The sequence below is a fragment of the Balaenoptera borealis genome (genome assembly GCF_965194805.1).
Source record: "Balaenoptera borealis genome assembly, chromosome: X".
In the NCBI taxonomy this organism is placed as follows: domain Eukaryota; kingdom Metazoa; phylum Chordata; class Mammalia; order Artiodactyla; family Balaenopteridae; genus Balaenoptera; species Balaenoptera borealis.
This window is the reverse complement of record NC_138881.1, coordinates 93,278,397-93,304,105: the sequence shown is the minus strand read 5'-3', so window position 1 is coordinate 93,304,105 and position 25,709 is coordinate 93,278,397. Positions and strand designations below refer to the sequence as shown.

At 41.1% G+C, this 25,709-nt stretch overlaps 1 protein-coding gene across 16 annotated transcripts in view; it reads right to left on the bottom strand.

Moving 5' to 3' along the window:
* TMEM164 (transmembrane protein 164) overlaps nucleotides 1-25,709 on the bottom strand; it is a 160,869-nt gene that overhangs the window by 102,476 nt on the left and 32,684 nt on the right. The window contains exon 1 of one of the 16 annotated variants that reach the window (XM_082377490.1): nucleotides 6,138-6,748. The exons of 14 other annotated variants lie outside the window; for them this stretch is intronic. In XM_082377490.1, the coding sequence (XP_082233616.1) occupies nucleotides 6,138-6,173 (36 nt within the window). In that variant the 5' untranslated portion in view covers nucleotides 6,174-6,748. Of the gene's footprint in view, nucleotides 1-6,137; nucleotides 6,749-20,944; nucleotides 21,073-25,709 lie in introns of those variants that run through there. One more of the 16 variants, XM_082377478.1, reaches the window with a different exon arrangement.

Sequence of the window (25,709 nt, the reverse complement as noted above, 5' to 3'; positions counted from 1 at the left end):
TGGAAGAATAAAAACCATATGATCAATTCAATAGGTGCAGAAAAAGCTTTGGACAAAATTCAACACCCATTTATGACAAAAACTCTCCAGAAAGTGGGCATAGAGGGAACCTACCTCAACATAATAAAGGCCATATACGACAAACCTAAAGCAAACATCATTCTCAATGGTGAAAAACTGAATGCGTTTCCTCTAAGATCAGGAATTAGACAAGGATGTCCACTCTCGCCACTTTATTCAACATAGTTTTGGAGGTCCTAGCCACGGCAACCAGAGAAGAAAAAGAAATAAAAGGAATACAAATTGGAAAAGAAGTAAAACTGTCACTGTTTGCAGATGACATGATGTTATACATAGATAATCCTAAAGATGCCACCAGAAAACTACTAGAGCTAATCAATGAATTTGGTAAAGTTGCAGGACACAAAATTAATGCACAGAAATCTCTTGCATTCCTATACACTAACGATGAAAAATCAGAAAGAGAAATTAAGGAAACAATCCCATTCACCACTGCAACAAAAAGAATAAAATACCTAGGAATAAACCTACCTAAGGAGGTACAAGACCTCTACTCAGAAAACTATAAGACACTGATGAAAGAAATCAAAGGTGACACAAACAGATGGAGAGATATACCATGTTCTTGGATTGGAAGAATCAATATTGTGAAAATGACTATGCTACCCAAAGCAGTCTACATATTCAATGCAATCCCTATCAAATTACCAATGGCATTTTTTACGGAACTAGAATAAAAAATCTTAACATTTGTATGGCGACACAAAAGATCCTGAATAGCCAAAGGAATCTTGAGAAAAGAAGAAAACAAAAACAAAACAAAAACAAAAAACGGACCTGGAGGAATCAGACTCCCTTACTTCTGACTATACTACAAAGCTACAGTAATCAAGAGAATATGGTACTGGTGCAGAAACAGAAATATAGATCAATGGAAGAGGATGGAAAGCCCAGAGATAAACCCATGCACCTATGGTCAACTAATCTATGACAAAGGAGGCAAGGATATACAATGGAGAAAAGACAGTATCTTCAATAAGTGGTACTGGGAAAACTGGACAGCTACATGCAAAAGAATGAAATTAGAACACTCCCTAACACCATACACAAAAATAAACTCAAAATGGATTAAAGACCTAAATGTAAGACCGGACACTATAAAACTCTTAGAGGAAAACATAGAAAGAACACTCTTTGACATAAATCACGTCAAGATCTTTTTTGACCCACCTCCTAGAGTAACGGAAATAAAAACAAAAGTAAACAAATGGGACCTAATGAAACTTCAAAGCTTTTTCACAGCAAAAGAAACCATAAACAAGACGAAAAGAGAACCCTCAGAATGGTTAAAATATTTGCAAATGAATCAACGGACAAGGGATTAATCTCCAAACAGCTCATGCAGCTCAACATCAAAAAAACAAACAACCCAATCAAAAAATGGGCAGAAGACCTAAATAGACATTTCTCCAAAGAAGACATGCAGATGGCCAAGAAGCACATGAAAAGCTGCTCAACATCACTAATCATTAGAGAAATGCAAGTCAAAACTACAGTGAGGTATCACCTCACACCAGTTAGAATGGGCATCATCAGAAAATCTACAAACAACAAATGCTGGAGAGGGTGTGGAGAAAAGGGAACCCTCTTGCACTGTTGGTGGGAATGTAAATTGATACAGCCACTATGGAGAACAGTATGGAGGTTCCTTAAAAAACTAAAAATAGAATTACCATATGACCCAGCAATCCCACTACTGGGCATATACCCAGAGAAAACCATAATTCAAAAAGACACATGCACCCCAACGTTCATTGCAGCACTATTTATAATAGCCAGGTCATGGAAGCAACCTAAATGTCCATCGACAGACGAATGGATAAAGAAGATGTGGTACATCTACACAATGGAGTATTACTCAGCCATAAAAAGGAACGAAATTGGGTCATTTGTAGAGACGTGGATGGACCTAGAGACTGTCATACAGAGTGAAGTAAGTCAGAAAGAGAAAAACAAATATCGTATATTAATGCATATATGTGGAATCTGGAAAAATGGTACAGATGAACCAGTTTGCAAGGCAGAAATAGCAACACAGATATATGGACACCAAGGGGGGAAAAGGGGGGGGCAGGATGAACTGGGAGATTGGGATTGACACATATACACTACTATGTATAAAATAGATAACTAATAAGAACCTGCTGTATAATAGGGAACTCCACTGTACAGTAGAAACTAACACAACATTGTAAAACAACTATATCCCAGTTAAAAAAAAAAGTGGTGCTGGGACAACTGGATTTCCACATGTATAAGAATGACATTTGGACCCCTACCTCACAATTGTGTTCAGAAATTAACTCAAAATGAATCAAAGACCTAAATATAAAAGCAAAAAGTATAAAACTCTTAAAAGTAAACATAATGGTAAATCTTCATGATCCCAATTTGGCAATGGATTCTTAGATGTGACACCAAAAGCATGAGCAACAAAAGAAAATATAGGTAAACTGGACTTCATGAAAATTAAAATATTTTGTGCCTCAAAGTATATTATCAAGAAAGTAAAAAGACAACCCAAAGAATGGGAAAAAATTTTTGCAAATCTTGTCTCTGATACGGGTCTAGCATGCAGAATACATAAGTGGCTCTCAAAACTCAATAATAAAAAGATGATAGTTAAAAAGTGGGCTAAGGATTTGAATAGACATTTTTTCCAAAAAGACATATGAATGGCCAATACGCACATGAAAAGGTACCTCATATCACTAGTCACTGGGAAATGCAAATCAAATATACAGTGAGATACCACTTCACACCCACAAGCAAGGCTAAAATAAAATGACAATCTCAAGTATTCATGATGATGCGGAGAAATTGGGAACCTCATACACTGCTAGTAGGGATGTAAAATGGTGCTGCAATATGGGAAAACAGTTTGGCAGTTCCTCAAAAAGTTAACACAGAGTTATCATATGACCCAGTAATTCCAGTCCTATGTATATATCCAAGAGAAATGCTCATAAAAACTTATACATGGATGTTCATAGCAGCATTATTCATAATAGCCAGAAGGTGGCAACAACCCAAATACTCATCAATGGACGAATGGATAAACAAAAGTGGTATACCTATACAATGGAATATTATTTGGCCATAAAAAGGGATGAAGTTCTTGTACACACTATGACATGAACGAACCTTAAAAACATTATACTAAGTAAAAGAAGTCAGTCAAAATAGACTATATATTATATGACTCCATTCCTGAAATGTCCAGAATAGGCAAGTCTATAGAAGCAGAAAGCAGAGCAGTCAGTGCTTAGAGCTGGGCGGATGGGAGGACAGGTAGGGGAATGTTAGCTAAATGGCATGGAGCTTCTTTCTCAGGTGATGAAAATGTTCTAAACTGACTGTGGTCATGGCTACACATACCTGTGAATACACTAAAAACCACCGATTGAACACTTTAAGTGGGTGAATTGTACGGTAATGAATTATATCTCAATAAACTATTTTAAAAAGCAAATTTCAGATGGCTCCTTATTGCCTGTTGAATAAAGTCCAAACTCTTTAATTTGGCATCCAATTCCCTCCCCTCCCCCATCATCATTTGATCTTCCCCACCAGCATTATCGCTCACTACCCTTTTTCACGAACCAAACTGAATTATTTACCATTACCCATATACGCCATGCAGTTTCCTATCTTTGTCTTTCCTCTTGCTAGTCCTTTCCCCTGGAACTCTCCTCATAATTCATCTTTACATGTTTATACTCTGCTTCTCTTACAAGGCCCAGTTCAAATGCTCCTTCCTATGCAAATCCTTCCTGTTCTTCAACCCTCTATGAGGGCCTCAAAATTTTATTTACTAAAAGAATGAACATAAGTAGTCCTCCCATATGATGGTTCCCACTGCCAGATGATAATCCTCTCAAAGCCATAACTGCACTTCTCTCTTCCTTTCCTAGCTACAACAGCAGCTCACAGCTTCAAGTCCCACCCCCCTTAATAAGTCCCTGAGAATGGTTCCAAACTGCTAGTCTCTACCTCTCCCAGAAACTGCTCAAGATGAAGAAAACTGACATTACATTATGCCAGGGCCGCCGAGTATAGTTGTGTAGGTTGTGCACTGCACAACCCTAGTGGCGCCATTCATTTATAGTCTATGTGAATGGCACCCTCTCCTAGGGTTGTGCAGTGCATAGCCATTCGTGGCGGCCCTGCTTGGAAACATCAGAATTTGGAAACAAAGCCAAAAAGAGCACTCAATGAGAAGAAATCACTCTAACTATATTGCGGTTGAGAAGTGGGTATTTTCCAAATCTTATGAAGAAGATGAAAAAGAAACTCAGGAGAATAACATGGTCTTAACACACACAGTGTTTGCATGGAAATAGAAAACAGAAACATCCAAGAGAAAAACCGTCATTGACGTTTTTTCCAGCAGTGGAGAGAGAAAAGGACCCATGTTCTTGTCAATACAAAGGTGTGATATACCTACATGGTCTCTTTCATAAGACCATTCAATTCCGTTAGGTTCTGATTTTAGGTTATTAAATAAGCCCCTGTTTAATTTGGCTTCAGGAATCTTGCTATCAGGAAAGGTATGACCTGACATAGACACAAGTGTTATGTGTCTATACAGATCTCTCTCCCATCATTGATCCATTCATATCCGCCTTGTGGTTAATCAAGCAGTCTTTTGTAAGGTTGGGAGTGTGAAACCAACATCCCTAGGCAAGCTGATCAAAATTAGGCTTTGAACCCACCAACCAAGTTGCAGAGTTAGGACCCATGTCAACTCTACTATGGCACAGACACATTCTAAGTCCCAGCCAGAGCAGCCAGCAACAAGTCCCCCCTCTGACCACCACATCTAAACCGCAAGCAGTAATGTAGGACTCCTATGGGGAGCCACAAACGGCTGGAAAGATGGGCTGTGAAGACAGGTGAGCTAGTAACAGGGTCCAAATATGCCAGATGTTGGGTTTGTTCCTTTTCGTCCCCACTCCAGTTCAGCTCGGCCTCCTACTTTCATATTTGCTCTACCCGGCATATTTCATTCCACTTCTTCTACCTCCTCCGGACAGTTCCTGGATAACACTCCCCCAATTGATCATTCCTTTTCTGAACGCCATCTGCATGTATTGCTACTATACACTTACCGCTCCTTACTGTTGTAAATAATAACAGCAGTAGTAGTGATGATGATGAGATTAATGTTAATAATAATAATAATAACAGCAGCAACTATTCTTTATTGAGTGCTTCACTAGGTGCCTGGCACTACATTCATGTATTCCTCATAGCAATCCTAAGAGATAAGTGCTATTCCCCACCCCAACTCACCTCCGTTTACATATGAGGAAACTGAGCTAAGGAAAGGTTAAGTAACTTGCCTAAGGTCACACGACTAAGTAAGTCAGGCCTTGAACACAGAACTGTCTGATTGCAAAGACGTGTTTGTAGCCAATACTACCTTTTGTCTCCCCCATTTGTCTTTTGAGAAGCTTCCTCTGCCTCCACGCCCCATAGTCCCTAACATAGGGTCAGACACAGAAACGCTCCCCAGGAAACCTGTGCAAGTGTGACTCTGTTCCCTGGCTACAGCCCAGCCCAAGACACAAGCTGGAAGAGGAGGGAAGAGGGGCAGTGAGTACAGAGAGGCATGACCTTTTGGGGAGCCACGGGTGTCCTCCTCCTCTGGCCCATTTAGGACAGGATCATGCTGCTACCTTGACCTCAATCCCAGAAAAATATTTAGAACAGGATAGATAACCTGGTTGTCTTAAAACTCTTCCAGACAACTCTGAAGGAACAGAGCCTGGGCCAACCCGTGGGAGGGATGGATGGTATCCAGTTCCCTGCAGGAAGGGAACCAACTGTGTCAGGGTCACAGCCACGTGAGCCAGCAAATGTTTGCAGAGCTCTGCCACCGAGAAGCTTTATGACTATGGTCATGGAATTGGGGTAGGGGAGGGGAACAGGAGTATTTTTAAAGAAGGGAGCTATATATATATGTATACACATACATACATACAAACACACACAAACCTGCCTCATTAAGCCTCAGTTTTCTCATCTTTAAAAATGGGAATAAGAACACCTACCTCTTGAAGTGCTGCTAAGGTATAAAATGAAAACATGATAAAAGGACCTATTGCCTAGTGCCTGCATCAGTTTGTCCTTGCTGGCGTTCTGGGCACACACAGAGATGCAGGACATAGTTCCTGTCTGCAAGAAGTTCAGTCTGTCTGACAAGGGTCTGATCTAGCGTACTGCCAGCACTCTGTCAACCAAGTACAAAGCTGGCTGGTAGATCATTACCCCAACTCTCAGCAGGCCATTTTGTCGGATGAAAATTCTGGCAGGAAAGAAAACTGCTGGCAAGAATAAAGGTTGCAGTTTATGTCTTTGCCTCCAATCTCCCATCCACACCTCCATGTTAGAAAATTGGGGAAGGGGACTCTACCAACCACTGTTTTGGAAGTGACACATGTAAACTCCATTCTTTTCCTTCACAACACTCATCACCATTTCTCATTTGACAGTAGCTGTGTCTTTGTTAAATGTCAATCTTCCCTGCTAGACTGTAAGCTCCTGGAGGGCAGTGGCTGGGCGCTGGTCCTTATTAGAGATCCAGAAGCTGACGTAATGCCTGGAACATTCAAGATGCTCAGATACTTGTTGAACGAATAAATGAAACAAACAGATGTCTCTTGTAGGTGGATAGATGTGATTACCTAATCAAAAAGTCACTTTAAAATATTCAAGCCTTGTTTATGCATAGAATGCCTCTCAAGATTTCCAAGAAACTGGTAATGCTGGTTTGTTTCTGGGGAGAAAAAAATAACAGATTAGGGGTAAGGGGTTGGAGAGAATTATACATGCCCTTCTATTCCTTTCAAATTGTTTGAGTTTTTCAGTAACAACCAATCAAACATAAAATCTGAAGGAAAAACACACTGATGGTGAGAGACAGACTTGTAGGGGACTTTCATTTGCTACATGTCATATTCTTGTAATGTTTCAGGTTTGGATCATAGGCTTGGCATTGCCTCTATGTTAGAAAAACAATTAAAAAGGAAATTTCACAAAGAATAAAAATATTGGGCCCGACTCTGTTAACTTTCTGGAGTATGAGAAGGGAGTCAGCTAGAAGTTGGGACAGATTCAAAAACCCGGAAAGCTCTGTCCAAAGTGTACTGGGGAAAGTAAAATTGCTGTGCCTCCCCATAGATAAGCTCCTTCTTCAAGCACTGGAAGATTTATTTTAATCCCCGAGACTGCCTCAAGCCACTGTTACGGCCCAGACACCAAGCCAGCTGGATACTTGGATATTTTTTTTTGAAGGGAAGGTGCCACTCTTTTGTATGTGACAGCAATGACAGGGCAGTCACAGTGAGACTCTGTAGGTCCTCAAGCTTTACTGGCTGCATCTTCTAGGCAGGAAAAACTAAGGTACAAAAAGGTTGATCATATTTTCCTCACCTGTCTCAAACAGCTCGGAACCCAACTGTTTGGCTTTGCTGTTAAAACTCAATGGTTCTGTGAGGGAGGCTCAAGAGGGAGGGGATATGGGGACCTACGTATGCATATGACTGATTCACTTTGTTGTACAACAGAAACTAACACAGTATTGTGAAGTAATTATACTCCAATAAAGATCTATTAAAAAAAAAACTCAATGGTTCTAATGATACAAATGAACTTATTTACAACACAGAAATAGATGCACAGACATAGAAAACAAACTTATGGTTACCAAAGGGGAATGGGCAAGAGAGGAGTAAATTAGGAGTTTGGGATTAAAATGTATACACTACTATATATAAAATAGATAACCAACAAGGATCTACTATATAACACAAGGAACTACATTCAATATCTTGTAATAACCTATAATGGAAAAGAATCTGAAAAATACGTACATATGTATAACTGAATCACTTTGCTGTACACCTGAAACACTGGAAATCAGTTATACTTCAATAAAAAAAAACACCTCAATGGCTCTAAATGCTGAATGCACATTAGAATCACCTAGCCAGTTAATTTAAAATAAAATCCCAATACCTGGGGCCCATTCCCCCAAATCCTGACTCAATTGGTTGAGCCTGGGGCCTGGGCAGCAGTATTTTAGAGCATTCCGGGCAATTTCAAACTACAACCAGGTTTGCAAACCCTAGTTCTACCCACTGCTGAATACCCCAGTATCCTTTGAGAAAGAGCCCTCAGTTGCTATTTTTAAAACTCTTCTTTAAGCAGTATATTCCCCTCAAAAAAAAAAAAAAAAGGCAGGCCAAAGAAGTCTGTAACCAAGACAACAAGCTAGGAGCACAAAAGACATAGGTCTTCTGTGATGTGCAACCAAAGGTAGCAGAAGAGGAAAAGTAGACACTGAAGAATGGACAGGAAACTAGAGAACAAAAGGCACAGTGTCTGAACGAGCGCCCGAACGCCAGCACATCAAACTCCTGCTTCATCTTCCGGGCTGGGTACCTTGACACACATGCCCTCAAGATGGAAAGCAGCCCTGGATTAGCAAATGAATCCCTTAAGAACACGCTTTCTTCAGAATTGAACTTCCGACCCCCAAAATGGGAATGTCTGTTTTGGCGAACCAGTTTTTTTCCTCCAAGCCCTCTCTAGCTTCCCTACCCGCAGCTGACCCTGTACCGCAAAGCAGTATGACAATGAAACATGAAATCTGCGTGGGCTTGGAGTTTGAAAAAGCGCTCTTCCTCCATATGTGTTCTGACCCTGGAGCTTGGGTTTTGTTCCCAACTAGAGGAGCACTGAGATAGATGAAAGGGCTGGGGATGCTGCAAATTGAAAGCCAAGAAGTTGGCCTTTTTGTTCCGTTTTTACAGTCGAGGACTATTCTGGAAAGCCGACATCAAAAGGAAAATTCAGCCTGCGATGAGCTGAAATTGGACAAAATGTGATAAGGCATAAATGAAAAAAAAAAAAAAAGAAAGAATAAGGAAAAGGAGCCTTTATTTACCAGAAGAGGCTCTTTTCTGAGAACTGCCTCAAATTACACTTTTCACATTTGCTTCACTCCAGGAAGCTTTGCATTGTTACTCTGAACCAAAATGCTTTTTGTCACATTACAAGGAAAAACTGAGGCAGATGCAAACAGCCCTGAATTTGGTGGTGTGTGGCTTCCAGGATAGCCCTTCTAGGTTCATTCTGTTGCCCTCAATCCAGACAGACAGACAGACGGGAGTTTATTCAGTGACATTAAAGAAGTGGCATGGAAGCAAAAACTGGGATGGAGCCAAGTACTGGCAGTTTGAAGGACTACAAAACCATAGGTTACCTTTTCTTAAAGGGGAGTAGGGAATGGTGTTTTCCATTCTCACTCATTACGCTATTGGCCTACCAGTCTCCGAGGACTTTGGGTGGCCTGTCTTCTTCACCACAGGGAGAAATACCCAGCCTGATATGAGACCCGTGGAGTGTGCCCTACAGAAAGGCAGGTGAGAAGTGAGCTATGCTGTCCTCTCCAGCCAACCACATACCTTCCACAAGAATCCAACCTTGGGTCACAGGCTTACACCTGGAAAAGCCCTGCTTTCCCTTCCTCTCCAGGGACCAGCGGATCGGCGCTTCTCCTAAACGCCTGTGAACTTTACTTAGGTAAAGTTTACTTAGTGTGACCCATTAGGCTGTCTCCTTTCATTCAGTCCTATGGCAGATTCTGTTGTGAGCAGAAGAAACACACAAGACTCATAACCAGAAATACAAATAACATTAAGCAACAGGTATTTAAGGTCCCCATGTACTTTTTAATAGCTGACGCAGGGTCCCAAACCCAATGGCAGAAAGGCTCCTCCTAACTCTATAGGAGCTCCTGAAAAGTAATAATAGTAACAACAGCCACCACCTTATTTATCAAACCACATGCTTACCAATTAAATGTTCAATGGTATAAAAAATTCTAACTGGTATTATCATCACACCAGAGGAGTGATTTCTGTAAATCGCATAATCAAGAAATACCCACTGAGCATTCAGTCACGCTCTACACTCCGTGCAGATGTGGAATCCTAGCATAATGAAGAGCCATCTGCTAAGTCTCAATTCCGTAAGCAGTGCCTTGGGTTAGCTGCACTCCCTGTGCTCTCCCCCCAGGCCTTGCATTGATGAACCAAACCTAAATGAGAGAATGTACTTTTTGCATTACTTCACCCTCCTGTTGCCCTCAATCTATCACCTGCAGTGACCCCGGTCAAGTGATCTGAGACTGCCTTGAATATCCACGGAAGGATTAAGTTGTTTTCAATGCACGCTGACTTTATTTATAGAACGTACACCTCTGGAAGAAAGTACAATGGCCTGGGAGTCAAAAGCCTTAGATTGTATTCCCAGAACAGCTGTTCACTGAAGTATGGACTCGGGCAAAAGACTTGTCCTTTCTAAATCTCAAAGCCCACATCAGGACTGGACCAGATTTGTGCTTCTCAGAACCATGTAGCAGCCCATGGGTAGGTCTCATCAGGCGAGAGAGGTGAGGCAAGTGATTTATGATGAATAATAGTTAGAGGACTGAAGTTTGCAAATTATTTACACATCTATTCATTTTTATCTTATCCCGATAGCTCACTCTTTCTCACTTGCAAAATGCTTTTTTGCCACGTTATGAGGAGAAATTGCAGCAGATGTAGATGCTTTCATATGCTTTTCTTGAGTCGGAAAGCAGAGATGAGTCACAGATACAGCGGTTGGGAATTCACGAAGACCATCATGTGTACAGCAGCTACGAACATGTTGAGAACCCCTGGGCTAAATCATTCATTCACTTGCCGTATTATGAAGAACCTACCTCCTGCCAGACACCATGCTAAGTGCTGGGGAAACAACAGCGAGTTAACACAGACATGGTCTTGGCTTTTGTGGAGCATTTAGTCTGGCAAGAGGAAAGAGAAGTGACATAAAACACACAAATCACAGCATAATAAAACCTATGATCAGAGTTTTGAGAGCCTGTAACAGAGTCACCAACTGGGCAGCAGGGAAGGAGGTTGCTGGCAGAGGGAATAGCAATGGGTAAAGGCTTCAATGGCCCAGAGGTTACAAAGACACGTTCAGGGAACTCAAAGTAGCTCCTTTTGCCTAGATAATATAGAGTGCCAGGGGAAACCCGTAAGAAACGATGCTGGAGAGGTGAAAAGAAGCCAGATCACACAAGGTCTAGGAAGCCATGTGAAGGAGTTTGAATTGTTCCCTCCAACAAGTTCCCTCCAACTCTCTGATTCTGCTCAGAGAGTGAAACTCAGATGTGTAACGAGGATCACAGGTCTGAAACTCTGGTGCTTTTTTTCCCATAAGAACACTGTTAGGAATCCTGGTTAGGGGCTGAGGAACTGCACTTCCATTCCATTTCAGATTAAATAGGCTTTTGCCAGCTGGTCTGGGAACCAGACCCCCAGGAATATTGTGTCCATGGGAAAATGCAATCTGAATTCTAAATAGATTTCCAAAGAAACTTTTGGAACAAAACCCATTCAACAGTTGTTGCGGAATGCTTGGAAAGCAATGCAACACAGGATCTTGCTTTCCTCCATGGAGCCAGTGTTTGAAAAAAAAGACTGAACCCTACAACCACTGTCTTAAAATAAACACAATATCCTCATTTTGATTAGTAGGGTTATATTTAGGTACAGCCATTGAGTGGCACCATGTAGTATCTACTTATCTATTTAAATGACCACAAAACCCCAAATATGTTGGAGATGACCAGCTACTTTCATTCTAGATAAAGACAATGCAGAAATGGAGAAGAAGGTGGTCTCTTTAGAAGGAAACATAGATGCAAACCAAGTCTGTAACTTATACACAACATTCCTGTGTCCCTGCCCAGTCAACTGTCAATTATCCAGGCAGTAATTCAACAAATATTTGAATGCTAAGCGCCATCTAGTTTGGCATGGTGGAGTCTCCATTTTTCCTCACTTTCATTTCAGTAGAGAATCCCTATCTATTTGCACTCAGAAAAATACTCTCTGACACCAGGGATGCCCCATTTTCCCCACCCACTCACTTGGTCTACTAACAGTGAGGGAAATGGAAGTGGTGGTAATTTTCCAGAACTACCCTCCAAATCCCCTCAGGTCATTTTATAGAGTAGTCATTCTCAAAGTTCAGTATGCATAAATATCACCTGGAGAGGAGTGGAGTAAAATTCATGTTCCCAGGTCAATTCCTCTCCCCCTTACCTGGACTCACTAGGTCTGGGGTAGGGCCCAGGAATCAACATTTTTAAGAAACACCCGGCCCAGGAATCAACATTTTTAAGAAACACCCAAGGTAACTCTGAGGCAAATGGCTCAAGAACCAAACCTTGGGAAACTCCACTGTGGAAATTTTAGCTGGCTGAGTCCCAAACCTTGAACTGAGAATATCAGTTGCCAATCAGAAAGCTGGGTGATCTGACGTGAGGCACTGACAGAGGGTGAAATAGATGCAAGAGAAAGAACGGCATCCTGGTCAACTTGCCCCCAACTGTATTTTAGTTTTTCCAAATCCTGTATTTTTACTTTAATCCAAGCAGATGGCATTGGCTTTCCAGCAATCTCCTACTGGCACCAGAAAAGGAACTCAACAGAGAGACAGCCTCCTTACCTCTCCTGATGGTTGGTTTCCATTTTTGGAACTTAATGCTGCTGTGGCAGAGAAGAGAGGCCAAGGTGGGAAGTCTTCTATTACTCCCATTAATGTTCTCCCCGATTACATGAATAATCAAGAGTTGACTGGAAAGAGGAATAAATGGAAGGCAAATATTCTACTGAGAGGTTAAATAGGATAAAGAAGGCCCCCTGTTGGTTGAGAGCTGTGAGGTGTTAAATGAACAGTCAGAATCCCTGCCTCTTTTCACTCTGTTTGCCAGGAACACAGATTTAAAGCCCATAATGTCGGCATTGAGCCTGAGAGAAATAATCAGATATCTGTGTTTTTTCACTATTCCCCCATAATACCCAGAAGAGTCTTCAACACTTCATGTTAACCCTAATTGTTAACCGACTGTTGTCAATCGAGCCCCAAAGTCTACAACTGTGGACCTAGATCTGGTCTGACAATTTATTTTATTTTATTGTGATAAGAACACTTAACATGAGATCTACCCTCTAAACAAATTTGTAAGTGTATGATAAAGTACTGTTAACTATAGGCACCATGCCATACAGCAGATCTCTGGAACTTGTTCATCTTGTATAATTGAAACTTTAGGCCCATTGATTAGCAATTTCCCAGCCCCTGGTAACCCTTCCCTCCCAGCTTCTAGCAACCTTCATTCTACTCTGATTCTATGAAGTTGACTATTTAAATACCTCATATAAGTGGAATCATGCAGTATTTGTCCTTCTGTGACTGGCTTATTTCACTTACCATAATATCCTCAAGGTTCATCCATGTCATAGCATATGACAGGATTTCCTCCTTCTTAAGGCTGAATAATATTCCACTGTGCATATATATACATTTTCTTTATCCATTCATCCATCCTTGGATGGCATTTGGATTGTTCCTACATCTTGGCTATTGCGAATAGTGCTACAATGAACGCTGGAGTGCTAATATCTCTTTGATTTTCTGATTTCAATTCCTTCGGCTAAATACCCAGAAGTGGAACTACTGATCATATGGTAGTTCTATTTTTGAGGAATCTCCATACTGTTTTCCATAGCAGCTGCACCATTTTGCATTCCTCTCAACAGTGTACAAGGGTTCTGATTTCTCTACATCTTCACCAACACTTACCTTATTTTTTCTTGCTATTATCAAGAAATCGAAAGACAAGTGTTGGACTGACAATTTTTATTGAAAGAAAACAGTCCTATTCAAACTGGCTCAACAAAAGGGAGGTTTATGGTAAGGAAACAGGTATCCCATGAGAATCCTAGTGCGGGATAAAGCTTGGCCTCAGGAGAACTGGAAGGTGGCTCTGGGTTCAAGGTGGTTATAAGGAACAGCTACTCTGTCTCTCAGGGCATCTCTCCTTCTCTCTTACTAGCTTCTCTGTTTCCTCATGGCTTCTGTCTCCTCATAGCACCAGCTTGGACTTGGCCTGACATGACTGCTCGCCTCCCCATCATCTTTTGGCTCTTGTCCCGGCTGCAAACTGTCTTATTTAGTCTCTCAGCTTCCCAATTCTAATTTCCTAGGAGAGGAAAATGAATGGCCCAGCTCATCTTATCAAGCCCATACTGCTCACCAGGTGATCAACGGGCTGTTTTGGGGACAGGGGGCCACTCCCAGTCCAATCAACCTAAGCCAGGGAGGCAGGGTCTCTGGCACAGTTCATGGCTACTGCCCCCCAGCACAGCTGGCATGAAGCAGTTTGGACCAGAAGGCACTGTAAAATACATATGCACAAACCTGAGGTTTCACGTGTAATTTGAAAGTTAATGACATGTCCATTCAGGAGCTTCAAACACCCATATTTTTACCTTTGTAATTAAGAAAAAAAATAGCATCTGACCCCAACACAGACCTCTTAGCCCTCCACCTCTACTATAAACTAACCTCTTTAAACTGGTAAAAGAATGCAAATATGTTGTATTAAAGGGAAAAAACAGCATGCTGCCAGCTCCTTGAGACAAAGAGAAAGAGAAAGAGAAGAAAGCAGGAGATAGACAAATCCTGATAAACGGATACCTCTGGCCTTTAGCCCATCTCTCTTGACAGGCCTTCTGTCAGCTTGCTTTACACCCTACGATCATCTTATCTTCCTCGAAGTTTCTCCAAGTGGCATGTGAAGTCAGTGTTCAATGTTAACTAGAACAAGCAAGCAGCATCACAAACCGACAGATGGCAACTGAGAGCTTATCATTCTTGGATTATTTCATTCCCTGGAGTGATACGTGCCAGAGAGTAAAGCATTCTATTTTGACAGCCACCTAATAATGGCTGTCAGACACTTCTACTACTTCCAGGCTAAACCTTCCCCTCCATAACCTTCTTTCTTCCCATGAATTCCCAGTTGCAAAAATCATAAATGCCACGCCTGCTAAAGTCAATAGGAGCTTTGCTAGTGACAAGTGCGTGGACCAAGGAGAAAACAAAAACACTAACAACCATGGAGAATGTCAGAGAACCAACAGGTCAGAACGAGAAAATCTGGTGGTGGCCATCTTGAAAAATGAGCAGGAGATGAAGAGAAATTAAAAGTCTGTGTTGCTTTGAAAACAATGTTTCTCAAATTCAGAGCAGGTCCTACTGGAGTTGAAGAAAAAGATTCCAAATAGGGTTTCTAAGACCAGAGCTGCAAAGCCCTAAAGACTTGTGAAGATTTTCATACGTAGTCTTATCTCACATTTATCCCCGAGTCGCTTAGTTTATTGAAGAGTTTTCCTGGAACTCTTAACAACATTAATTGATTTGTATCTTATCACTCCAGGTAAGTAAGTTATGGTAGCTCTGGAGGAGGGAGCAGACAGAATGGTGCTCTGTTTCTGGTACCCAACAGTGGTTATCAACCTTTTTGTCCCATGTGCCACCTATTATCCCTTCTTCAAAACAGCCCTTCAAATTCCCTTACGCTTCTTTCTCACCAGAGACATTATGTAGCTATTAAAAGGAATGAAGTTGTGCTACATGCACTGGCATTCAACTCTACTGTCCGATGAGAAAAAATTCAGATTGTAAGGAATCATCCCAGTTTTGTTTAAAAAAAAAGTACAGAAAAAGATAAAAGATCTGAGAGAATAAATGCAAGCTGTTAATAATTATCTCTGATAGATGGGATTATGGAGGATTTTCACTTTCTCTTTTTGACATTTTTCTTACAAAACTTGGGAGGTTTTTTTGCAATCAGGAAAAGGATATTTTTAACCCTCTACAGTTCATTGATAGGTAGTACCGACATGGCTTTGGTTTTCACCTCTAATTTGTAGGTTTTGGAGAGGCTGAAGGCAAAAGAGTAACACAGAAGGGTCTCTGAGGTTAGAAGAAAGCAATTCATTCACTCTGTTTATGGGAGTCAACACTCAGTAAGTAAATTCCATGAATGGGACAGAAGGCGGTGTAAACAGAGGTCAAATGCAGTGGCTCTGGAGTCCAGGTTCAAGTCTCAGCCTACTCTGAACTTGCTTTAAGCTTCCTCCTCTGTTGACTGATAATATGCATCAAACACTTGGAACATGTCTAGCATATGATGAGCTCAACAAATAGTAGCTATTCCTAAAGAGTTGTTATTTGAAAATCTATTTCATTTAATTTTAGTTATAATATCTGCAATTTAATTTAAAATACTTTCAGCATAGACACTGTGATATGTATGTGTATATTAGTTTTCTACACTGTAGGGCAGTTAATTAACATTTAGTGCTGTGCTGGAAACCCAACCGCACTGGCTAGCAAGAGTCGATTCTGTGCATCCCTTCACAATGCCTTTGTTACTTTAGTGAGGACAGACTGGTAATTTGAAATGGACCACACGAATTGGCAAATGCTATAAATCAGGGCTTTCAATGTTTATCAGTACACCACTGTTAACGTCTGAAGAACCCTAACTGAGAATACACACTCCAGGGGTGATTAGTTAGCAACTGAAATCTCTCATCAAAGCCCACAGTCAAGAACTCAACAACAAAAAGACATACTATCCAGTTTAAAAAAATGGGCAAAGGACTTGAACAGACATTTCTCCAAAGAAGATATACAAATGGCCAATGAGCACAACATTAGTTATTAGGAAAATGCAACACAAAACCACAGTGAGATACCACTTCATGCCTACTAGGATGGCTATAATTTTTTAAAAGGAAATAAGTGCTGGCAAGAATGTGGAGAAATTGGAACCCTCGTGCGTTACTGGTGGGAATGTAAAATGGCTCATCTGCTGTGGAACAGTTCTGCAGTTCCTCAAAAAGCTAAACACAGAATTACCATGTGACCCAGCAATTCCACTCCTAGGTACATACCCCAAAGAATTGAAAACAGAGACTAAACAGATACTTGTTCATCACAGCATTATTCACAATAGCCAAAGGAAAACAACCCAAGTGTCCAAAGACAGATGAATAAACAAAATGTGGTGTATCTATAAAATAGAATATTATTCAGCCTTTTTTTGGCAGGGGCGGGGGGGGCACAGCGTGGCATGTGGGATCTTAGTTCCCTGACCAGGGATCAGGGATTGAACCCATGCCCTCTGCAGTGGAAGCACGGAGTCTTAACCACTGGACCGCCAGGGAAGTCCCTATCATTCAGCCTTAAAAAGGAATGACACGTGTTACAACATGGGTGAACCTTAAAAACACCAGACACAAAATAGCATAAGACACAAAAGACACAAAAGACACAAAATAAGCCAGACACAAAAGGACAAATATTATATGATTCCACTTATATGAGGGAGCTAGATAGGCATATTCATAGAGACAGAAAATAGAACAGTGGTTCCTAGGGCCTGGGGGAGGGGAAAATAGGGAGTTACTGCTTAATGCCTAATGGGTACAGAGCTTATATTCGGAGTGATGAAAACGTTTTGGAAATAGTGGTAATGGTTGCAGAACATTGTGAACATAATTAGTGCCACTGAACTGTGCACTTAAAAATGGTTAAAATGGCAAATTTCATTATATATATATATTTACCACAATTCAAAAAATTAATAATGTAGCATACCAAAAATCATTAACTATACACTTAAAATGGGTGAACAGTATGGTACGTAAATTATACCTCAATAAAGCTTTTTTTAATCTCACAAGCAAGTCATAAGGGAATTTTTTTTGGGGGGGTGAAGAAAGCATTCTCTATCTCGATTATGGTATATATTTGTCAAAACTCGTAGAACTCTATCCTAAAAAGGGTGAATTTTACTGTATGTAAAACGCACCTTAATTTTTTTAATGGATAAAAAGCCACACTCAAATGTTTCAGCTATGAAATCTTCAAATGGTTTGTTAATTAGAGCAATGGATACTAGAATTGTTATTTCATTAGGGAACTCCTTGGTGTTCAAGACAAGTGGATCAGTTAGAACTATTCAGGCACTCCCACCCTTGCATAAATTGGATATAAGACTCGGCTGGCCCAATGACCTTCGCCTCTTGGGAATGACACAGTAGGCTCAGGAGTCCCAACAAATCTTATGTTCAGACACTTAATGGAGGATTTGGATGTGCCCTTTAATTAGAAGGCAAGCTGAATCCTATAGCTAGACTATTGTCACATCTACCTGCAGTGAACTTTTCACACAAGACAGTGCTTGGCAACAATAAGAGATGGAATGTCTCTGGGCATACAGATCAGGCTGTATGACTTTTTTGTGCCTGATTATTAATAAATGTTTGTTTGGTAGAATTTGATCTGAATTGCTTTCACTGTAATATACAGGTTGCAGGGAGGAAACCTTTATAGCCCTCACCTACCTCTAACTATTGAAGATGAAGGATACCCACCAAAATAGAATCGAATAACTGTAGACAACCAAATTGGTTTATTAGATCAATTTGCAACAAATATTTTGCGGACTTCTGGACAATCAGGGATGTGTCTGATTTTGATAACTTACTTCAAGTAAAATCAAAACTGAAGAAACAAAAAACTGATCAACTTTCCCATTCAGGCTGTATGGCTAGCAGGGGTGAAGATGGAAGTTGTTCATGTTTGTTACTTATTTACAAGGTAATACTACTTTTTTTAAATTGAAGTACAACTGACTTACAATATTACGTTAGTTTCCATTGACAACATAGTGATTCGATATTTTGATACATCACAAAAGGATCAGCACGATAAGTCTAGTTACCACCTGTCATGCAAGGTAATACCATTAAATGAATTTGTTTCATGGAAAGATTTCCCATTTAATCCATTGCTCACCTAGGTGTTTTATCCAAAGGGTCAAACTTTACCATAAGGATCCAGGAAAAAAAGATGACATTCAACAGTAGCAACTCTTTAAATCGAGCTGAAAGTTAGGACCCAAATATCAGTGTTTGGGCATGTCCACTAGCCTCAGAGGCAACGTGGTTATGAGCCCAGCCAGTAGGTAACCTCAGAGGATGGCTGAGCGTACAGGGAGGGAGGTTCAGTGAAACAAGAGAAGGCAAAGACCAGCAGAAAGAAGTAGAGGCTTCATTCTGTTCTTTTTCTTTTCTTTTTAATTATATTACCCTGTATTCTGTCATCATGAAGTGACTGTAGACAACTCCTTAAAATACAGACAGATAAAGGCTGCTGGGAAGTCACATTCTAACAGAACTAACAGAGGTGCAGTTACAGCTCTGAGGTCTTAAGTCTCTAGGGACCTAGATCAACGGGGACCATGACATGGTTCCATTTCCCTGAGTATTTTATAAAGGGGACATACCTCGCCATTTCACTAAAAGGAGGTTGTAGCCTACAGCATAGGCAAACTTCTTGAAGCAAACCCAATACATTAAAAATCAAGATTTCACAACCAAGAAATTCAAAGGCTATAATTCACATCACCAAAGGATTTTTTCTAAATGGGTATCTGTGGAAGTCCTTACTTTTGCAAGCTGCCCCTCTGCACGTGAAGCAGGACTTAACATAAAGATTTGTATCACAAGCAGTTTTTTCTCATTCTTACAAAAGAGACAGCAACAGAGATGAATAAATTTGAAGGAGAGAACATTTGTAGTTCTTAGAGGGACGTCCTCCTAACATTTAATTTTGATATCTGTGAATATATCTCCGAGCTGGTGGCAATGATCTAGTCCTGTGCCTGTTCGCTAGGGTCCCCCGTTAGGGCAGTAGATGTGGACGACCCCTCACTCTTGCTGAGGGATTTCAATGTTACTATTACACAACCCTCACCCTCTGAAGCACACCTGGCCCCTCATCCACACACCATGTGTATCACTCTCAGAAAGTTTGGCCCAGATAGTACAGAAAACCAAAATCTAGACCCACTGAACCCCTAGAACACAACTCTGCGTAGTTTTCTATGGAAGGTGATAGCCTAAGTGACTTCCGGTGTTATTTCTGAAGATTAAGAGGTCAACTGGAAAGCTTTCCTTAAAGCCAAACCAACAGAGCATCCTAAGGTGGCGAGACCATGACCACTCAAGTACGGAACAAAAGGTGTCCCTGACTCAAAAACAATATCCCCTATCCACCCACCCATTCAACTTCCTGGGAAAGTGGCCTCTACTTTCTGCACTTACTCTTGAAAAGGCCAGGAGGAGGCGCTGTCATCAATATCCTGCCCCCTGGCCTTCAGACAGGGCAGAAATCTCTCAGACAGGTGGCAATTACCTTAGGTTTCCTTAGAGAAGGCAACTCGAGAGCTTTCCCCAGCTCAGTCATCTGGTACCTAGGAACCATCTTTCCATCAAGAAAATCTTATTAAATCCACCACACCCAATGTCTCTTATTCTGAGTATGTAGCTTCAGAAAGGCAAAAGCCAGGATGCTGAAGGATGAGGAGGAAGGACGTTGGATCAACAGGCTTAACCTTGAGGTTATTACAAACTGAAATGGACCCCTTAATAATAACAACAGTTACCTTTTATTGAGTCCTTACTAGGTCCCAGGAACTGTACTGTACAGATACTCTCTAATCCTTACAACAACCATACAAGGTAATAAGCATTATTACTCCCATTTTACAGGCAGGTAAACTGAAGTTCAAAGAAGTTAAACTCACCTAAGCTCAAATAGCTAACAACTGGCAGAACCCAAATTCTAACCCACTAGTGTCAGATGCTAGTACCAAGCAGAATTACTTGGCAAACAGCACATTCTCAGTAAATGCGTGTTACAAGAATCCATGCTCTTCACTCGTAAACTATACCACCTCCATGATCAGGACAGAAACCATTAAAAGACCATTGATCTTGGCAACAATCTTACATTGTGTAGCTCAACTCTTTCCTTTAATCGGGCAACTATGAGGAAGCTGCTTTCCTCTGCCGAGGCGAGTGCTACTCACAGTTATTCTAGCTGTATCTTGAGAGCAGGAGATGAGCTGAGGCGCACGCAGACCACCTTTACTCACAGCAACTAGCCCCTGTTTGCGTGAATGACGTGGACAGGGCACTCTGGTCTCAGTAGCAAGGCCTGCTGACACATGGAGATTTAACTGTCAGACATCTCCAGGGCCTGCTCAGGTCAATGGTTTCTGCAGGCTTGTGGGTTTGACTCTGCTAAATCACCTTTTCCCTAAAGGGAGGGTGTTTCTGAGCTAGGCTGTGTCCCCGGGCCAAGCTGTGTCTGGAGGTTGGGAGGCAAATGGGAGCAGGTGCCTTAGCTGGGCACAATGGGGAGTGTGAAGAGGCAGAGTCCTTTTGATGGTGGTTTTCCTTTCCCTAAAAATGAGTCCAGAGGCAGATCTTTAGAACAATGCCAGCCAATCATCAAGCCTGTGTGCTAAAGTCAGGACAGGGTTATAAAAATATAAGCAAAGTAGTCAGGGACATGGTGGGAGCAAAAGGAGCAGATAGAAGGAAGAAACACAAATGTTCAACCGAACTGAAAAGTAGGGTGGGGGGGAAGCAATAAGATTCAAAATATTCTAACAAAAAAACATGAGAAATTTTCCACTGGTCCTTAAAGGAAGTGGGCCAGTGGGAACAGAATGAGTGGCTGCCAGGTTTTGAAGGCTCAGGGAGCCATCCAAGACACACCTTTCAAGGCACCAGGACCACACAGGCGGCCTTTCTCTCCCACCTCCCAACTCCGAGCCTTCCTCGCTCGATGCTGGCGTGGATCTGAGCCACAGGAAGGCACACAATAACTGGAAGCTAATGCAAAAATAAATCATTTGTGTTTTCTGATGGGACTGGGTTTTGAGGGCTTTGGTGAATCATTACTGCCCAGCCCGACCCAATAAAGGAGGAGCTAATAACTCACATCCTCTCCCAGTAGCTTGCATGCCCCTGGCAGAGACGACCTTGCAACACCACTCTCTCCTCTTCTCATGAATTGTTAATGGCTCCCTATTACCGACCATATCAAGTCCACATGTCTCCTCTGGATGTTCCAGCCTGTCGCGCTCTGCCTCCACTCTATACCAATCTGGCGCCATCTCCCTCCTCTCCCAACACAGATCTGCCACTGGAGGCAGTTTCCATTTTGAACCAAACTCACAGCCTCTTCTCTCACCACAGTTCTATCAGGATCTGGGCTGCCTCACCAAAATTCTGGGCAGCCACAACATCAAGGTTACGTTAGATTACTATAAACACTGAGCTTCTCTTAGCCATACAAAAAAGGGACTGTACCTTTAAATATTTTGTATGATCCTGCACTTTCCAATATGGTAGCCACTATTACCCGTGGCTATTTCAATTTAAAGTACTTAAAATTAAATAAGGGACTTCCCTGGTGGCACAGTGGTTAAGAATCTTCCTGCAGGGGACACGGGTTTGAGCCCTGGTCCGGGAAGATCCCACATGCAACTAAGCCTGTGTGCCACAACTACTGAGCCTGTGCTCTAGAGCCCGTGAGCCACAACTACTGAGCCCGCGTGCCACAACTACTGAAGCCTGCGTGCCTAGAGCCTGTGCTCTGCTTAAAGAGAAGCCACCACAATGAGAAGCCCATGCACCGCAACGAAGAGTAGCCCCTGCTCACCGCAACTAGAGAAAGCCGACACACAGCAACAAAGACCCAAAGCAGCCAAAAATAAATAAAATTTTAAAAATAAGTAAATTTTTAAAAGACATCTTATTAAAAAAATTAAATGAAACGAAAAAATCAGTTCCTCAGTTGCAGTAACCAGGTGTCAAGTGCACAGTAGTTGCACCTGGCTAGTGGCTACTATATTGGAGAGTACAAATATAAAACATTTCCATCATCATGGAAACTTCTATTCAATAGTGCAGTACTACACTATACATGCAAGAGAGGAGTAGCCTAATGTGTGTGAAAATTGTTGCTTACCAGCCCTTGGAAAACTTGAGGATCCAGATTTAACATAAAGGAATGCATAGGACTTAGGGATACAGCCCATCTTAAGTAACCAGGAAAACATTCTTATTTCTTATTACTGATCCCAACCAGCTCTGTAAACATCACAGGTAATTAAAACATCCTTTTTTTTTTTTTTTCTTAAGTCACATGTAGCAGACCTCAGGAAACCTTCAACAAAGCATTCATAGACTAGTCAGGCCTCTGTAACCTAAGCTCTTTGCTAGGTTCTGGAAGCCAGTACAGAGCACATGACCCAGTCCCTGCCCTGGGAAGAAAGTCCATATACAGAAAACTACAGAAGGAGGCAGAAAGGGATAAAGGCCGTAAGAGAGGGACTATGGGGCAGAGAGATCAAATGAATGGGAGGAACAAGGGAGGACTGCATGGAGAGGGAGATGATTTCAGATCTGGGTTGGGCCCTAAAGGATGACTACAATTTTGAAAAGGAGCTCGGAGGATGAAAGGAGAAAACTGCATAAGCAAAAGGGGGAGCGAGTTAGGGCCCAGGGTACATTTATGGCCGAGTGAGCAAAGGAAGAAATATGACAGCTAATCAACAATGCTTTGAAATTTTCCCTGAGCATCCTAATAATCAAAGAATACATTAACTTAGATTCCATTTTCACAAAGGTTTTGCTTTAGTGAGAATATCTGTTGGCAAGGACAAGGTGAAATGGGGTCTCTTCGACACTGCTGGTGGGAATGTAAATGGGTACTACTTTTTTTGAAAAGCCCATATTAAGCTCCTTAAAAACATTCACACCCCCTGATCCAACAATTCCACAAGAAGGAAAATGGCCTACAAAATAATCTGAAATACAGAGACTTATGCACAAAGCAGTTTTTTGCAACGTTATTTATAACTAAGAAAATAATAGGAAATGATGAAGTAAATTATGATCTAGTTATAGAATGCAGTATGATATAGCCATTAAGAATTATATTTCTAAAAAAAAAAGAATTCTATTTCTGACAAGTTTTAAATGACATGGAAAATGTTTATGAGAATGTTACGTGAAAAAAAATCAGGGTATAAGTTTGGTAGTATACAAAACATAGTCACAACCATGTAAAACAATATGAGGAGTCGATAGCCTCATCCAGCAGAGGGCAGACAGCAGAAGCAAGAAGAACTACAAGTCTGCAGCCCGTGGAAGGAAAACCACATTCACAGAAAGATAGACAAAATGAAAAGGCAGAGAACTTTGTACCAGATGAATGAACAAGATAAAACCCCAGAAAAACAACTAAATGAAGTGCAGCTAGGCAAACTTCCAGAAAAAGAATTCAGAATAATGATAGGGAACATGATCCAGGACCTCAGAAAAAGAATGGAGGCAAAGATACAGAAGACGTAAGAAAGGTTTAACAAACACCTAGAAGAGTTAAAGAACAAACAAACAGAGATGAAAAATACAATAACTGAAATGGAAAATACACTAGAAGGAATCAATAGCAGAATAACTGAGGCAGAAGAATGGATAAGTGACCTAGAAGACAGAAGGGTGGAATTCACTGCCGTGGAACAGAATAAAGAAAAAAGAATGAAAAGAAATGAAGACAGCCTAAGAGACCTCTGGGACAACATTAAACGCAACAACATTCACATTATAGGGGTCCCAGAAGGAGAAGAGAGAGAGAAAGAACCCGAGAAAATATTTGAAGAGATTAGAGTAGAAAACTTCCCTAACATGGGAAAGGAAATAGCCACCCAAGTCCAGGAAGCATAGAGAGTCCCAGGCAGGGTAAACCCAAGGAGAAACATGCCGAGACACATAGTAATCAAGTTGACAAAATTAAAGACAAAGAAAAATTATTAAAAGCAACAAGGAAAAAACGACAAATAACATGCAAGGGAACTCCCATAAGGTTAACAGCTGATTTCTCAGCAGAAACTCTACAAGCCAGAAGGGAGTGGCACGATATACTTAAACTGATGAAAGGGAAGATTACTTTACAACCAAGATTACTTTACCCGGCAAAGATCTCATTCAGAATCGATGGAGAAATCAAAAGCTTTACAGACAAGCAAAAGCTAAGAGAATTCAGCACTACCATACCAGCTCTACAACAAATGCTAAAGGAACTTCTCTAACTGGGAAACAGAAGAGAAGAAAAGGACCTACAAAAACAAACCCAAAACACTTAAGAAAATGGTCATAGGAACATACATATTGATAATTACCTTAAACATGAATGGATTAAATGCTCCAACCAAAAGACACAGGCTCGCCGAATGGATACAAAAACAAGACCCTTATATGTGCTGTCTACAAGAGACCCACTTCAGACCTAGGGACACATACAGACTGAAAGTGAGGGGATGGAAAAAGATATTCCATGCAAATGGAAATCAAAAGAAAGCTGGAGTAGCAATTCTCATATCAGAGAGAATACACTTTAAAATAAAGACTATTACAAAAGACAAAGAAGGACACTACATAAGGATCAAGGGATCAATCCAAGAAGAAGATATAACAATTATAAATATGTATGCACCCAACATAGGAGCACCTCAGTACCTAAGGCAACTGGTAACAGATATAAAAGAGGAAATCGACATTAACACAGTAATACTGGGGGACTTTAACACCTCACTTACACCAATGGACAGATCATCTAGACAGACAATAAGGAAACACAAGCTTTAAATGACACAATAGACCAGATAGATTTAATTGATATTTATAGGACATTCCATCCAAAAACAGCAGATTACACTTTCTTCTCAAGTGCACAGGGAACATTCTCCAGTATAGATCACATCTTGGGTCACAAATCAA